The 18,617-nt window shown below is 38.8% G+C and overlaps 1 protein-coding gene across 1 annotated transcript; it reads left to right on the forward strand.

Annotated features, from left to right (window-relative positions):
* Window positions 1-1,616: 1,616 nt before the first annotated feature.
* Window positions 1,617-8,704, forward strand: avpr1aa (arginine vasopressin receptor 1Aa). The gene is made up of 3 exons (XM_074633984.1): window positions 1,617-2,134; window positions 5,110-5,668; window positions 7,038-8,704. The coding sequence occupies exons 1-3, from the start codon at window positions 1,763-1,765 to the stop codon at window positions 7,319-7,321; spliced, it is 1,215 nt and encodes a 404-aa protein (XP_074490085.1). The 5' UTR covers window positions 1,617-1,762; the 3' UTR covers window positions 7,322-8,704.
* The last annotated feature ends 9,913 nt before the right edge of the window (window positions 8,705-18,617 follow it).

Below are 18,617 nucleotides of genomic sequence, written 5' to 3' on the forward strand. Positions count from 1 at the left end.
CGGACGATATCCACCTCTGGGATTTCTGCTAAAAGTGAGATGGCAGACAAAATTACGCAGGTTTTTTTTTAACCACATGCTTGCATACTGCATGAACGAAAACTAAACACCTCATTTGAACATTATTAATGATCAAAACCAGTTTCTTGCAGCATGAATACTCCGAAATTTTACTTTAAATAGGAAACAATGACCCTGAATAAATCGAACATGGTGATTCCTTTGAGCAAAAAGCACTTCAGATAAACTATTTTAAACAGTTCATCGTTGTACGAGGCCTTTTTTCTCTCAGCAGCAGATGTGAAAGCAAACAACATTCCAGTGTGTTGGTCAATCCATCCCTATTGCAGTAAATAACTGTATAACAAGGGATGCTTCAACTAAAAAGGTAACTGGGCTAGGAAATATGTCCTCTTTGAATAATTCAGTCTGCAGTTTGACTGGAAACACTGTAAACTATTGTGTGAGTAGTGTTTTGGGTGACTTTAATGCAAAGAAAACTGCTTTGTAAACACGTGGCCCAAGTTATGAGTGGGAGGATCTGAGGTGGAGGTTATGAACATCATGGGGAAGGGCTCCGCTACACACTGCAAAAAATTACTTAACCATCATAATGAGCTTTAAAAATGTTACCAAAGCAAGAAAAAATTGCAATTATTATTATTATTACATATTACGTATTATTAGGAATTTGTATTATTTGTATTATTTTATTTTTTATTATTTGTATTGTTATTATTATTATTATTAGCTATTATTATTATTATTATTCCTACATATTATGTATTATTAGGAATTTTTATAATTTTTATAATTTATTATTATTGTATTTATTATTATTTGTATTGTTATCATTATTATTATAAGCTATTATTATTATTATTATTATTACATATTATTAAGAATTTGTATTATTTGTATTATTTTTTATTATTCTATTTATTATTTGTATTGTTATCATTATTATTATTATTAGCTATTATTATTATTCTTTTTATTATTATTATTAGCAATCCGTTTGTCTTGTTTAAACATGAAGTTATCTAATCTTCCAATGAACAGTTTCTCCAGTATTTTAGAGCACTGGCAAAGTAAAATGATGTTTGTCCCCAGCTTTATATAACGGAATAACTTTAGCAGTTTTCTTTTTTTGTGGAAATGTGCCAGTTGTGAATGATAAGTTACAGATGTAGGTTAGTGGGTTTGCAATACTGTAAATGACTTTCTTGACTAGTGTCATATCAATTCCATTCCAGTCAGTAGATGTTTTATTTTTGCACGTATTAACTATGTCTATGATTTCTTTTCTGTCTACAGCTTTGAGGTAAATTGAGTTTGGATTTCTTGCAATGTAGCTTTCAACAACCTCCACTTCCTTTGGAGGCATGTCAGTGCAGTTTCAAGAAAACGGGACTTCAAACTAATTAATTTGCTGGAAACATGACAAATTATATATTAATTATTCAAAATGTTCCTTATTGATGTCATGCATGCCCTACATGTCTTGTTTGAGGACAAACGTGTTCTTGGACTTCATAAGCTAACTTTTTTATGGTGTTTTATTTTTTGCAGTGTATCCATCTTTACGCACACGCTGTCTGCAACTAGAGCAGAGTTTAAAAAGGAGCAGCAGCAGCAGCCACGAGTCAGAGAGCAGCAGATCCCTCTCAGAGAGCATCAGGTAGCTCCATATATCCGGATCTAGGAGGCTCCTCGCAGCCCCTCTGGTTCTGGATCTGGCTCTGCAGAGGGGCTCAGTGCCATGCACACTCCGGACTATGCACTTCTCCTGAGCAGCAACAACCACTCTCTGACAATGGAAACACCTGGAAACAACACCACCACCGTGCACCTGAACGGATCCGATCCGTTTGCGCGCAACGAGGATGTGGCTCAGCTGGAGATCCTGGTCCTCAGCATCACCTTCGTGGTGGCTGTGATCGGCAACGTGAGCGTCCTGCTGGCGATGTACAACACCAAGAAGAAGATGTCTCGCATGCACTTGTTCATCAAACACCTGAGCCTGGCAGACCTGGTGGTCGCCTTCTTCCAGGTGCTGCCGCAGCTCTGCTGGGACGTCACCTTCCGCTTCTACAGCCCGGACTTCCTCTGCAGGATCGTAAAGCACCTCCAGGTACTGTTAACAATGCCTTTATGTTACTGTCAAATTAACATGAAATTTACAGTTTTGTACTGTTAATGAAAAATACAGTTTGAACTGGTTTTTTTAATTAATTTCACAGTATTTTACGGTTAATTTACTGTTTAAAGATACATTATATAGCTGTTTTGTATCATTCTTTTACATTATCTTATTGATTTGTTTTAATGCACTATTTAGGTTGTATTTTTTTACATACATTTTAATAAACATTATTTTTTGCCTAGATGAATAGATGAAAAATACAGTTTGAACTGTTTTGTTTTATTAATTTCACAGTATTTTACAGTTAATTTACTGTTTAAAGATACATTATATACACTGCAAAAAAAACATTAATTTTTCAAGAAATTTTACATTTTTTGTCTGTATTTCAAAATGACAGAAAAAACGTAAAAATTACATGTTTCATTTGTGATTTATATGTAAATGGTCTTAGATTTACAGTATTTTTTGTAATCACAATAGTAATTATCTGTATTTAAGCTTTTCTTTATCATTTTTAAAGATAATTATTCTGTTGTTTTAGAGGTTTATGACTCTATTTTAACAATTCATTTATATTAGAAGAAAAGGATTTCATGGAATTCTAAAAATATTTCTTGTAAAAATACAGTTTTTTATGCAAAACTTCTGAGTTAATGTAAATTTGGGCTTTTGCAACATAAAATTACATGTTTCATTTGCGATTTATTTTACACTTTTTTTTACAGTGTATCTGTTTTCCCCCTTTCTTTTACATTATCTTACTGATTTGTTTTAATGCACTATTTAGGTTGTATGTATTTTACATACATTTTAATAAACATTATTTTTTGCCTAGATGAATACATGAAAAATACAGTTTGAACTGTTTTTTTTTATTAATTTCACAGTATTTTACAGAAGCATTATTTTAGCTGCAGTAGAAAAAATTATGCACATGCATTAAAACCATCTAGAAATCTAAAACACAGATGCAGAAATTAAGACAGCAATGAGTGCAGAGAGACAACTACAGCATGCACATTACAATCTGCTCCTTAACTCTTAATTCAATTACCTGCACAGACAACCAGCTGCACTGTTAAGAATGTCCCAGTAAAATAACAGTAAAGAATTGGAAGCAGGGTTGCCTTTCTGTTACTGTAAAACTAACATTATTATACTGTCGCTGAAATGTCGCAGCTTAGTACTGTTAATGAAAAATACTGTTTGAACTGTTTTTTTTTTTTTAATAATTTCACAGTATTTTACAGTTAATTTACTGTTTAAAGATACATTATATAACTGTTTTCACCTTTCTTTTACATTATCTTACTGATTTGTTTTAATGCACTATTTATTTTTTACATACATTTTAATAAACATTATTTTTTGCCTAGATGAATAGACTTAGCAGGTTACAGACATAGGAATAGTCACACTAAATACAATTAAAGGCACTTGTTAGGAAAAAGGCTATAATAGACTTGTTGACACTTTTCCCAAAATGTGTGTCTCTAGCTGGCTACAAGCACAGAATGCAACCAGAACAACATGTGAGTGAAGAACAATAAAGCTAATTCACTGATTTTACAATCATGAACTATGTACAAGCCTCACATGTGCAGATCAGGTCCCAGAATAAAAAAAATACTGCATGAAACTGTTACTGATGATACTTTAGACAGTTGATCAGCAGTAAAGTGCTGCTTTATAAGAATGCATTATAGTTCAGTTAAAAAACGGCCTCTGAGCGTAATTTAACAGGTTTTCTTTTGTATTAACAGTAAAGCACTGTTTTTAGCAATAACAGGTTAATACTGTTGAAATCCTGCTGTAAATTAACAGCAATTGTTTACAGTGTACGTACGTGCAAATAGGGGATTACAAATCAACATGCTCAGGTATTACTTGTGTAATACCTGTTCTGTTTTTTTATATATATAAATGACAGGTATATCAAGGACACTGAATTTAGTTTTATTTGCGGATGACACAAATATTATTTGTTCTGGGGAAAATCTGCAGCAGCTTTTGGAGGTTGGCCACAACAGAAATAAAAAAATTGCAACGGTGGTTTGACAGAAATAAATTGTCATTAAATTTGGACAAAACTAAATTTATGTTATTTGGAAACCAAAAAATCGACATAAATGATAATAGATGATGTGAATATTGAAAGAGTATATGTAGATACATTTCTGGGTGTAATACTGGACCACAAAATCTGCTGGAAACCTCAGATCAATTATGTAAGAACAAAGCTGGCAAAGAGCATAGCAGTCTTAGGGAAAACAAGACACATACTGGAGCATAATCACTGCACATTCTGTATTCTTCACTTATATCACCATATTCCTTAATTACTGTGTGGTAGTTTGGGGGTAACACTCATATAAGCAACTTACAACCATTATGCATACTACAAAAGAGAGCAATCAGGACAGTAAATAATGTGGGATATAGGGAACATACTGTTTTTGAAGTCACATGCATTGAAAGTTATGGATTTGGTCAAATTTAAAACTGCAATAATTATGTTCAAAGCAAGAAATATATATTTTTGGGAGGTACCGTATATGGTTGAGGAAGAGTTGTGGTAAGAGTTGTGATAAGGTTTGTGATAAGAGTTGTGTTAAGGGTTGTGTTAAGGGTTGGTTTATATCTACTTTTTAACTCCGGATGGATTTGTGGGTTGTAAATAAACTTTGGATGCTGTTCATATATTTAATTTGGGATGTAATTCAATCTGGGATAGTTTATATATTATATTATCATTCTATCATTCTATGATATATGAGTTATTAGAGGAGAAGTGAGAAAGGGGTATAGGGAAATATAAGTTTTACTTCTACCTAACTCCTTTTCGGACACTATTACTCTTGTTTTGTTTGTTATTATTTTGTATCTGTTTTTATTTATTTTATGTTGGAAATAAAGTCTTTCATTCATTCATTCATTCATTCATTCATTCATTCATTCAGGTGATGGGGATGTTTGCATCCACCTACATGATGGTGATGATGACCCTGGACCGCTACATCGCCATCTGCCACCCTCTGAAAACCCTCCAGCAGCCCACCAAGCGCTCCTACATCATGATTATCTCCACGTGGATGTGCAGCCTGGTGTTCAGCAGCCCGCAGTACTTCATCTTCTCCCTGAGCGAGGTCAAGAACGGCTCCAACGTCTACGACTGCTGGGCGCACTTCATCGAGCCGTGGGGCGCCAAGGCCTACATCACCTGGATAACCGTGGGCATCTTCCTCGTGCCCGTGGTCATCCTCATGATGTGCTATGGCTTCATCTGCCACAGCATATGGAAAAATATCAAATACAAGAAAAGGAAATCGACGGCCGGCGCAGCGAGCAAGAACGGGCTAATCGGGAAGAATTCAGTCAGCAGCATCACGACTATATCAAGAGCCAAGCTGAGGACTGTTAAGATGACTTTTGTGATCGTGTTGGCGTACATCGTTTGCTGGGCGCCGTTTTTCACGGTGCAGATGTGGTCCGTGTGGGATGACAACTTCCAGTATGCTGGTGAGTGAGACATTAAACCAAAACATTTGCAGGGGAAACATAACCACCAGTAAAAGCATCAGTATTCCTGGAAAAACATTTTCTTTCTTAAAAGTATCAAAAACAAAATCACATTGGGTCTCTGGACTAAAGAATACTTCAAGTATTACAACTAAATTCAACAAATTACTGTAAAAACAGCATGTAGTGCCATTACAAACAGGTGTGGTGATATACAAACTTGATAAATTAGAAGTCAAACTTTGCAGTTTCTCTTCCTCTCCCAATGTTATTCTAATATTTTTGCTGAGGTTATGTGGAAAAAGAACACTTTTGCACAAAGACACAGGTAATGTGTCCATATTCTCTCTCCTTGTTGCAAACTCTCAGTCAACACCACATTTCTTCGCTCTGTTTCCTGATTTCCACGCAAAAAGTTGAATTTTTTTTCATAGTTTTGGAGTTTGAGGGACATTTCAGTCACTGCCAGTCATGCCCAAAGTTAAGATGAGTTGATATGTGTACCTTGATGCCACTCCCAGACATGTTTTCATTCCCAACCCAAGTAAACCGATGTTGCCTGGCTGCGTTGGGACTCTGAACTAAAGAATACTTCAAGTATTACAACTAAATTCAACAAATTATTGTAAAAACAGCATGTAGTGCCATTACAAAACAGTTGTGGTGATATACAAACTTGATATATTAGAAGTAAACCTGCTAATTTTTTATCAATTATTACTGATTTTAAAACTCTTCCGCCTCAGGAATGATGTGATGAATTGCCAAAACATAACAAACCAGAGAAGCACTTAGTCCAGTGCCACAAATTTATTTGGCATACAAAACCAAAAAATATGCTTAAATTGAGTAAAAATGAATAAAAACTACAGAAATAAAAATGTTTAAACTGATCTGTTGTTTACAAGCCACTAGCCATAACCGAGTGCAGCACTGTGCGCCCTTCAGAATTAAAATATTAGGAACGATCTTGTTGAAAGTGAATTAGAGGAGAAACAAATAAATCCCTGATATCTTTATTTTAGTCTTATATTCTGTTAGATACATATGTTATTTTGAAACAAAGCTACTGTATTTAGGTGATATTGTTACTTTTGCTTGGTTCTAATGAGCTTTTCTGGGACGCAGCAGACAGAGGAGTTCACTAATATCCAGAAAATGATCCAAAAAGTCTTCAAATACATTTGATTTGCAACAGACACTAACTTTTTCAACATGTGCATTTGGTTAATTTTCTCTTCTTTAAAGAAAAAAATAGGCATTACATTTCAGGAGCAGATGAATTGACTTAGACAGGCAGTTTCTGCTAGCCTGGCCTGGACCAGATGTTTTGCAGATTAATCACCTCTTTCCTCTCTCTGTTCTCCAGATTCTGAGAACACAGCGGTGACTCTGTCTGCGCTCCTTGCCAGTCTCAACAGCTGCTGCAACCCGTGGATATACATGATCTTCAGCGGTCACCTCCTCCAGGATTTCGTGCACTGCTTCTCCTGCTGCCGCAAAATCAACGCTAACTTCAAGAAGGAGGATTCGGACAGTAGCCTCCGCAGAACAACGCTGCTGACTAAGATGACCAATCGGAGCCCCACGGGCAGTTCTAACAACTGGAGAGAGCTGGAAAACTCTCCCAAGTTCTCCATTCAAGCGGAGTAAACACACGCAGCCAGGCAACATCGGTTTACTTGGGTTGGGAATGAAAACATGTTTGGGAGTGGCATCAAGGTACACATATCAACTCATCTTAACTTTGGGCATGACTGGCAGTGACTGAAATGTCCCTCAAACTCCAAAACAAATCAAGCTTTTTGCATGGAAATCAGGAAACAGAGCGAAGAAATGTGGTGTTGACTGAGAGTTTGCAATAAGGAGACAGAATATGGACACATTACCTGTGTCTTTTCCACATAACCTCAGCAAAAATATTAGAAAAACATTGGGAAAAGAAGAGAAACTGCAAAGTTTGACTTCTAATTTATCAAGTTTGTATATCACCACACCTGTTTGTAATGGCACTACACGCTGTTTTTACAGTAATTTGTTGAATTTAGTTGTAATACTTGAAGTATTCTTTAGTCCAGAGTCCCAACGTGATTTCTTTCTGATACTTTTAAGAAAGAAAATGTTTTTCCAGGAATACTGATGCTTTTAGTGGTGGTTATGTTTCCCCGCGGTGCCGCCGAACACCCTTTCCTGTTGGAGTGTTTACAGAGATAAAACTTATTATAGCAGCCAGGAAGTGCGCGGTGGTGAAAACGACTCTTCCAGACCGCACGTCTCTAAGTAACCGAGGCAGTCACCTCATCCTTTGTGATTAACTTTCCATTTTGTTGTGCTTTCTCAGAACCACATTTTAGTGGTTTATGTAAGAAACAAAACTTTGCTTTTGCTATCACAAAAAAAAGAAAAAAATAATGTGTGTGTGTGGTTTAGGCTACATCCATTAATCAGGCCGTTGCGTGCATCCATTTTTTCCTAATTATTTCATGTTGCAGCTTGGCAGTCCTCTGTGTTGGTCCCTAAAGAATGGCTTTCATTTCTGTGTAGCATGAGTCAGATGGTATCCAATGGCAGGACATTCACCTACACACACACAGTGTAGTGCGGGGTTTTAATGTTTGGCTACAGTTGGAGGAGTCTACCTACACCGACCTCTCCCACGGCTTTCACAAAACGTTTGGGAGAAGCTCACACATTCCACGTCTACACGCGTCCTGATTTTTTTCCTGACATCCTGCATCATTGGGGTGTTTGTCTGTTTCTAGGCTTCATCGCACTCCAGACAAAAACAATCTCCTGCACATTGATGCAGCACCGCAACGGTTGCCAGACCACCATGAGAACACATGTGTTATGATGTATTGACACATTTCTGTATATTTGTACATAAAAGGCACTTCAAATATCTGTAAATATGAATAATATATGTAAATCTGTTCCAACATGAATTCTATTTGTCTGTAATGGACTTGTGTACATTGAAAAGAATCTAAAATATCCTATAAATATATGTTGAAATATACATGTTGATGCACTGAATACTACACTGGCTCTGTCTCCTGTTTTCACAACCATGGAACGGATGGTTTCACTCGCTTTGTTTGTGCTACAAAGTTGCTACACAACCATGGAAAAATCTCTGGTGTTGTTTTTGCTGAAAATTGAGCAATTTTGAAACTAGTATCTCCAGCCAATCTAAGCACTAATATCCTGCCAAGCTCTGGGATTCTGCCGTTATCATGACCTTTCAATTGAAAATAATGTGAAAAAGAAGTTCTGTTAATTGGAGGCTTTTAGTCAAAAAGCTGTCCACCTACAGAACTATAACATATAAACAGATAATGTAATAGCAAAGCTGTTGAGAGTAAATGTACCTCTGACTTTAAAGGGGACATATCATGCTCATTTTGAGGTTCATACTTGTATTTCGGGTTTCTACTAGAACATGTTTACATGCTTTAAAACATGTTAAAAAAACAGACTATATATAAGAAGTAGACGTAGTTTGTGGACTGCCGTTTTGAAGCCTCGAGTTCGGCATTTTGGCCGTCACCACCTTGGTTTTTTGCAACCAGAGAGGACACAAGAAGGTGGAGCTGAGTACAACCGAACGCGTCATAAGACATCTTTAGGCCACCAAAATGTTACAATTAACTGTCATGAACTGAAAACACACTGTGAAAGGGTTAAAGTTGTAAGACAAAAACACGGACAACTCCCAGACAAGACAAGAGTCGCCCCCTGCTGGCTATTGGAAAGAATGAAAGTTTAAGTTTGTCCACTAGTTGGTAGGCACTCCAGATACCCAACTGTATCTGCACAAGCACTGCATAAGAGAGTTTTTCATGACATGTCCTCTTTAAAATCAAAACAAAGAAAGTAAGATATCTCAAAAAACGCAAATGAAACCAAATCTCCATACCACTTTAGTGAGATACTTTTATTTGTTTTTATTTGGGTGCTCTGACATCTATTAGACTCCATCAGGAGTTCAACATCATTTAATTTGATTATGTGATAATCTTATTGTCTAATTTAACTATCATATTATTCTGTTTCTTGCTGAAAAAATGTCTTACACCTCATGAAATCATAATTGTGTAATGTAATAATGCAGTGGTATTACTTCATCCAGCAACTTCTGTCGTCTTTGTTGCATCATTAAAGGAACAGTGTGTAACATCTATTGGGAGAAATGGAGTATAATATTAATACGTTTGTTTTCTTTCATGTATAGTTACCTAAAAAATAAGAATCGTTGTGTTTTTGTTACCTAAGAATGAGCAATAAGTAGCCCAGAACGGACAAACCAAACACTGGCTCGAGAGAGGGCCATTCATGTTTTCGCGTCGGCCAACGTAGTTCTGCTACACGCTTGGCACAAGGGAGAAGTTTCAGTTGGTTGCAATCTGCTACCTCACCTCTAGATGCCGCCAAATCCTACACACTGCACCTTCAAGTAATTTGAACATTTTTAATAAGGATGCACCGATACCGATACCAGTATCGGGTATCGGGTCCGATACTGTGCTCATGAACTCGTACTCACAAAACGGCTTCGATACAACGGCACTGATACCACTTTACAATAGCGCGACAGTACTCTCTCGTCACCATCTTTCGGGTCCTCACGCTCCACCTCCCCGACGGTGCGGCCGAGACAGGCCGGTGGTGCGCCCGACCCCGCGGGGCCGGGATCCCACCCCAGCCAGCGGGCACCGGCCCTCACTTTCATTGCGCCACGGGGTTTTACTTGCACCCTCTGACTCGCCGTGCATTAGACTCCTTGGTCCTATTTCAAGATGGGTCGGGTGGGTTGCAGACATCGCCACAGACCCCTGGCGCCTTTTACGTGGGCCGCTGCACGATGCCGTTGGGGCGCACTGAGGACAGTCCGCCCCGGTCGACAGTCGCACTGGGAGCAAGGAGCCCCGTCACGGTGCGTTGAGAACCGGGCGGGGAGCGCTGTAAAGCTGCGGCCGTGAGCCACCTTCGCCCCGAGCCTTTCCAAGCCGACCTAGAGCCGGTCGCGGCGCACCGCCTCGTATGCGGGACTCCCCAGCCTGCCGTGTGTCGCTCACACCCTCCAGCTGGCTGTTAACGAGGGTCTTTTGGCACAGAAGTACTCGTATCGGTACTCGGTATCGGCGAGTACCCAAATGTAAGTACTTGTACTCAGTCTGAAAGAAAGTGGTATCTGTGCATCCCTAATTTTTAACGTTATAACGAGTAATTATAACAGCAGCATGTCACAGCATTCTGGTATCGCACATTGTTGAAGAGCTGGTGATATCGACCAGTTTCCCTCTTATAGTAACTAAACCCTCCATACCTCCCTGATTCTCCGTGGTTCAGTTTATCTCTGACCATCTGACCTCATAACATGAGGACATGAGGGTCTGGTAATCATATCACGGAGACTTATGGGAGGGCAAGTTGACAGGAAATAAGGTGAGCCCCTTCAAATAAGGTAGAGAAAGTTAAGACTATACCATAAAGGATTGGAGGTGCTCATTGTGAGAAGTAAGACAAACATCAGTCAGTCCCGGCTGGTATCAACTGGGATTACGCAGCTACGATCTCTACTTAAGGCGGTGCTGCGCTCGCTCTGCCTCTCATTAGACATGTCAATCAAAAGCATGCCTGCTAACATGATCTGGGCTTAGGTCATCAGTCAGAATCTAGACTGAGCAAATACTTCAGGAGGCAGTGATTGAGTTTCTCCAGAGAGTTTGACTCCAAGTTAGGGAGCCAGAAAACAGACAGGTCTTATTATAAAAGGCTCATAAAACAAGAATTAATGCCATTAAAAGAGGCGCTTTTTACCAGTTCAACACTGAATTTTCTGCACATGAATACATTTTTCCACTCAATACATTTCTGTATCAAATCTGTGACAAACGGTGATGGATCAGCTTCATCGTTGCTTTCTTTAGCACTTGGATTTGGAAGGAGAACAAGAATAAAAAATCAATCAGAAAATCTATATTGTCTCTTCGTTCAAACAGTATGTACTGAGCTGCTAGCGAGATGAATGCAGGAAGGAAGATAAATGGGTCCGACGGGGGCTTGTGAAGAGCAACGGCAGCAAAGACCTTCATAACCTCTGTGTGTTTTATTTATCAGCACCTCAGAAATATAACACTGTAGGAGGGGAAGTGAGAGGTCGAACGAAGAAGCTGTGAGCTGCACATGTGTATGAAGGTCATTGTTACCCATGGCACACCTCTGGAGAATCACTTCACACTTCACTCTATAGTCTGTCAGGCATGAAACATGACTTCAAGAATCAGATAGCTGTTTCTCTGCAAACCCTTCCAAGCTCTGATTTAGAAGTAGCTGAAAGAATGCCGCTGTTGTTCAGAGAAAACGTGTTTACCCCACAGAGTTGGATGTAAGATTGTGATTTCTCCCGTGTATTCTTCAGACTGCAAAGAAACTGTTTTGATTGTGCATTGTGTGGGACTACTGCCAAGAAGATGCATGCTTCCTTTCTTAGTGAGTAAACAGCTTCCACCAAGTTTCCCTCACAGGAAACAAGTCCTGTTTTCTGTCTGTCTGAACAATTGTGTTTTCCACAGCTTGCTTCCCTCCACTCGACACCCTGGACTTTCCTCAACCCAAAACACACGCTGTGGTTGGCCGGCCAACATAAACCAAACAGGATAAAAAAAGTCGCTATTCTGACAAGAATGTTGATTTTTAATAAATGGAGATTCACATGTTTTTTTTTGTTCAGCAGTGTCCTAGCAATGTTGGTTATTAGTGGATTTGACATGAACCAATCCGGTCTCACGGGAAGGCGTATAAATACCGCAACATTCCACGTGTCACGCATTTTAGCCTTTTCGTCTGTCGTTTGTGCGCCAAGCAAATGTCCGCAAGAAAAAACACTTAGTCAGGGTAAGGGAAAACGTCATGGTTGGGCTTAAAATATGTACATACACTAAGTAAAATACATACGGAAACAACGTAACCCAACTAAGGAAAGCACGTCACAAACGTCATTAAAAAAACTGGTGACAATCGTCAATGGACAAACGTCACTAATGTAACTTACAAAACAAAACACCGGTCAACAACAGTCTCAAACACCGGTCCCCTTGAGAACTTCTTTGAATCAGCCTATCATAATAACATATTAAGGCTGGCTAACACCATCGTCTCTGACCCCAACCATGTTTTGAACAGTGAATATGAGTTGTTACCATCAAATCGGAGATAAAGGGTTCCACGATTCATTAAGGTTAGACTGAAGCACTCTTTTGTACACCAGTCAATCCTAAAACTAAATATGCAGCTTAATCCCAGATGAAATGTACGTTGAAGGGCCCTGAATATTGTCTTCTGTGATTGTAATGTTAAATGTATGTATCCTTGTTTCTTGTCTTGATTTTTGTTGTCCATTCTGTGATGTTGCAAATGGAGCTGCTGTGATGCAAAACACATTTCAGACCTGTCCGACAATAAAAGTATTATCATATTATCGTATCGTATTAAAAGTCCTGTGTTTGTTGGACCCATCAACCTCCCCACCTTCCCACCATAAGTGGTCTTTCTAACGTTTTTGTATTACCTCACCAGCTCTTATCGTAGCATTTATACGCTAATGCGTTTACATTGTAGTCAGTACAGACTACATGGCGTACAGATGACACGGAAATCAAGAAAGGCGTACTTATTGTACGCTAAACGCCTTGCTTGCGCACCATCGTGGCATTTATACGCCTTTTCGTACTAACGAGCTGCACGAACTTCCTGTTCGTGCAGCTCTCCGATCAGAGGAGTTAGATGAGAGGAGGCTCTCTGCCTCCATTACCAGCAGCCTCCCTCTTCCTTCCATCGTCCTTGAAAATAACACATGTGTCTATTTACTATTGTGTGGTTTAATCGCTCCCCAGAGGTCTAAGCAGATCTTAACATGCTGGTACACAAAATCTGGAACCCCATCAAACGTTATTGTCCGAGATTTGTCACGTCCACAAATTTTGTTTTGGGACAAACTGTATATTCACAATGTTGGCAGCCGCCCCCCCTCCCCGGAGGAAACTGATAACGGCCGCTGCACAGCTCGCCCTAGTTCTCTGTATCTATCCAGAGGTTTGCTTAACAAACAACTTTTCTTTCTTGGTGAAAAACACCGTCATCAAAAAAAAAATTCTTCGCAGCATCTGTGTACAATCTTTATCTAATGTCGACTTCCACTCTCACCTGTCAGCATATTTCTTACTCAGTGTCAGCTCAGTGTCTACAAGTTATTGTTTCCTACCGGTAAAGGGTGTTATTCCTGCTATTTGTAGCCGAAGCTCTCTGAAAGGGGCACTAGAGGAATTTGAATCCTAATTAAGATCATGGTCGTAATGTGGGTGACAGGGTAGTAATGGCATACAATTTACTGGTTGTCTTTGCTAATATTTCAAAAGAAGAACAACTGAATTATTTTTCAATTAAAGTATAGAATACAAATATATAAATATTATAAAACAAGAAGCAATCTCTTGATCTGAGACACCAAAACACAAATAGAGTAGCTGAAAACTGGGAAGTGGGTACGATAGACAAATGACTGTTTGATGATGGACGTTGAATAAAACGTAAGCGGTAAAAACATGTTAAACACTGCATCTCGGTGAACCTTGAGTTAAGATTAGTTGGTCAAACTGCTATTCCCAAGGTCAATAATTATCCTTCACAGTGTATACTGAAAAATCAGTTCAACAGGCCACACTATGATCACAATAACTATAATGAGTCTTTTCTTATGCTAAAGGTCCACATGTCCAACAGTTAACATGCATGTCAACATGCTATCATTTGCACAATATCAATGTTAGCGTTCGGCTCGAGGTGAACATACAGGTACAGTGTAGAGCTGCAGCCTTTCCTCCAAAAAAATACTTTTTTAATCGACAAAATGGTTAAAACGTTCTGGAGGAAACAATAATTGATGAATGGATTATGCTCACTAGCAAAGGGTTACAGTAACTGCACCGACAAAACGCTGCACACTTGGTTAATTAAACCTAATTCGGACTATGTTTCTTTCGAGATGCATTTGCTGTTGAAAATCAGTAGCATATATAAAAGTAATTATTAGGAGACAATCTGAGAAGTTCCTAAATGTCCACTGTGCAGAGGATTTAAGGCCAGGATATGCTGGAAATGAACTTGTTTGTACGGTACGGTGACATCTGAGTGCAGAGGTGCTTCCTGTATAGCTGTTCTGAACAACCACACTCAAAGATGGGCTGCTGTCAATGCGTGCTTTGATGCGCTGTAGGATCAAAGTCAAACCAGAAGTCTTAAAATGACATACATTGCTGACACTCTTGTAGATCCAATAAGTCCAACTGTATTCATGTGAAATGACGTTAGTCCCTCATTAAACCTGTGTATACTGATATATACAACACTGAACGTGTGACAACAAACACATGCCCTCCTGAAAAGTGCCCAACAATGTAATTAAGTATTATTAAAATTGTTGCAAAACATACCTTATATAAGCTATAAAAAAGCCTAGTCTTATTATTTGAGGTGTAAGTGACACACACACACCACAACCACTCAAATATGATTAGTATGTGATGCCTTCACAGCGGACTTGTTGCCTAGAAACCAACAGCAGGTTAAATTGTCTCGGTGGACAATGATTAATGAAAGGCCACTGCAATAGTTTTCACTGCTCCTGCCCACAGGGCAGGGAAAGCTTGACCCCTCTCTTATTACGAACGCCTTATTTTGTCAACAGTAATGTCACGAGCCGAGACGGATGAGGTGTTCCTGCCCGGTTAGTGCTGCATGTTCCAGCGTCTGACAGAGGCAAGCTGTTACCTCCTAGAGTAATGCGTTCTATCAGGACTCCTCATCTGTAGGCTATGTTAGGAAGTGAACGTGTGGCTGAATGTCAAGTCCGGCGCTGCGTTGTGTCCAAGGAGAACATTTCTTTTTTTTTAATCAAAACAACTTTAAAATAAACAGCAGTTATAACTGGACTGGATCGTTGTCAATTTTGTCTTGAGTTATTACATAAGAGTGGTGACAAGCTATTTCCTAACCTGACTTCACTGTAACAGAATGCTGGCTGGATGTGGGATGACCACCAGCATGCTGTTAAAGGCCTGCATGTTGCATTTTATCCATCAATATATTAGTGTCAAATACAAGGGCCATAGAAATAGAATAGAAGTAGAACGGACAGTACCATTCAAATCAACGTAGCAGGATGGTCAGAGCGGCCGCCCTTTTTTATGTGTGCCGGTTAACCTAACTTCCATATAAGCCGACCTGCGGCAAATCACGGTCTCATGGTCTCACACGCGGGCGTGTCGTGTAAAACAACAGCATCTGCGTCTAGTGTGTGTGTGCGTGTAGTCCCACCACGCCGGCTGTCCCTTTTATAAGTAAGAAGGAAAGTATGAATTGGCCTTAACAGACGTCGATCCGGCTCTGTGACTACCTCTGCTGCCGGCTTGGCGGCGAAGCAACACACTTTACTGCCCCACTGACGTGTGTTGTTGTCGCCATAACAACAATCGCCATTTTCTTTTGTACTAGTCAAATTACCACAGCAATCAGTTCAATGCTCTACTCTTATTCTATAAAACACACACAAGCACATTAAAATGAAGCACTAGTGGTGAAGGGTCGATGTTGCTGATCTGGGAAATGAGGCTGTGCCTGTACTATCTCCTAGCTCCTATGTGCGTACACCTAGCACACTGTCAGTATATGAGCATGTTTTGTGAAAAACAACAAAACACTTAGTATTTCTCAGTAGAACCAGCACAGTGTGAGCCTATCTGTGTTCTGACCAACATCACAATTATAACCTGTTTGCAGTGGAAGGACAGCAGCCAACCTCCTGTTCTGTGACGTGAAGCAATATGCCTTTGAATAAACACCACTATAAACCGTGACCCATTGGCACATGATGTCATGTGGCTATTAGTCTTCTGGTGATCTACTTTATGCTAATGTCTTAAAATTAAAGCAGTTGAGATTTGTTTTCTCCTCCAGCTTATCCAAAACTCTGCAGCTTTTAGGATTTTGAACCGGACAAGGAAACATGACCACATCTCAGCGATCCTGGCTTCCTTACATCGGCTACCTGTTGCTTTTAGAATTGATTTTAAAATTTGACTAATTACTTACAAAGCCCTGAAAGGCCTCGCCCCAAGTTATTTAGCGGATCTATTATTGCCCTACATCCCTTCCCGCACTATGAGATCCTCAAACGCGTCATGCCTTGTGGTCCCAAGGTCTCAATTCATACACAAAGGTGATAGAGCCTTTGCAGTCAGGGCACCTATAGACTATGGAATGACCTGCCTGAGGAGATCAGGGCTGCAAACTCTGTCGCGTCTTTTAAATCATTTTTAAAAAACTCACTTTTTTAGAATTGCTTTTCTGTGATTTTATTTATTTTTTATGACAGTTTAGTTGTTTTACCCTTTGGGTTTTTATATGTTTAGTTATTGGCTTTTAGTACCTTTTGTTATCCCTGTTTTAAATGTGTTCTGTTTTTTATTGTAAAGCACTTTGTAACTGTGTTTTGAAAGGTGCTATATACATTAAGATTATTATTATAACATGATAAGTATTGTATTCATAACACGAGTAGAGATAGGTAATGTTAGGATTGTATTGATACTAGCCTTTATCGATACTCCTTGTCGGTTCGGTTCTTTATCATTACTAAATAATTGCTTTTTAATATATTATTTAAAACAAGAATAATTTCCGAACAGGACTGGAATTTATTTATATTTTAAATATAACTAAATGTTAGAGCAGCAACAGTAATGTTTACAACAGCAGAGTCACGGTATAAACTCATTAATATTTCACTGGAAATCTAAAATGTCAATAAAATAAATCCTGAGTGAAGTTTATAAAGAATGAAGAACAGCGACATCAGTCAGTATCAGTCCTCCCTCCTGTCCTCCTCCCTGTAGTACAGGCCTTCAGAGAGCACTTTAAATGACAGGATTTTGTTGTCTGAGTTAGCTCAATGTTTTTTAACGAAGGGTCTATTAGTTTCACCTTAGTCAAGAGGTTCTGACTAAATTAATATTCTCTTTCTGTTCCATTATACAAGGTAATATAGAGGTATTAATGTTCCAGCTCTCCATATACAGCTGTATAGTGCTATTCCTGCTCAGTATGCATCAATCTTTACTCTTGTTTTAGGGACTGTTTCCATTCTGTCCTTGTGGTGATTTATGCCAATGAGGCATACTGTGAAGACACATTATTCTTCCAAAATGTTTTTTTTTTAATATCTTCACACTAAAAAGATAAAATCCCAACAACAGTCCTGACACAGGTTGTTATATTTATGCCCTCGAGTGACTGTTAAGGGATATTGCACTGATCCCTGAAACACAGTTTGATGCTAAACTATCATGTTGTTATGAGCTTTCACTGCGAGTAATTTCCATTAAAAACTGATTTCCCATATTTTTTTGATTTCCTTTCACTTGGCGCTTTCTTATGATGCCTCACTATCTCTGTTTGAGCGATGCAAAATCATATTATTTTAGCCATTGTTTTTGAGTGTTGTGACTCTGCTCTTCTACAAATTACTAAATTGCAAAAGCAGTGGTGAAAGTCAAAAAAGGCCCATCTTTTTGTAAATCAGATATATAATAAATAATAGATTTTTTGTTTTTGACGAACTGTAGCGCATGACAGACATCTCTGTTAATATACAGTGTCCCTCGCCAGTAATAAAAAATTATATAAGACATGTGTGATTGGTGAAAGTGCTCTCCAAAAACAATACATACATGTGAACAACCTCGACAACAACATATGTATCCTGTTTTTCCATTAGCAGACGAGTGAGGAAGGCAATATGGTCAAAGCATCTTACGACTCCCCAGTTTAACCTTCTGATGCGACAGATGGGAAAGGAATCTGGACCCGTCGACACCCATAAATCACACCC

Source organism: Sebastes fasciatus, chromosome 4 (assembly GCF_043250625.1).
Source record: "Sebastes fasciatus isolate fSebFas1 chromosome 4, fSebFas1.pri, whole genome shotgun sequence".
NCBI lineage: Eukaryota > Metazoa > Chordata > Actinopteri > Perciformes > Sebastidae > Sebastes > Sebastes fasciatus.

Bases quoted from the DNA above. Each gene is read 5' to 3' on its own strand.
- avpr1aa (XM_074633984.1), top strand. From the start codon at position 1,763: ATGCACACTCCGGACTATGCACTTCTCCTGAGCAGCAACAACCACTCT. The intron at 2,135-5,109 runs GTACTGTTAACA...TCATTCATTCAG, and splicing joins GGATCGTAAAGCACCTCCAG to GTGATGGGGATGTTTGCATC. The intron at 5,669-7,037 runs GTGAGTGAGACA...TCTGTTCTCCAG, and splicing joins TGACAACTTCCAGTATGCTG to ATTCTGAGAACACAGCGGTG.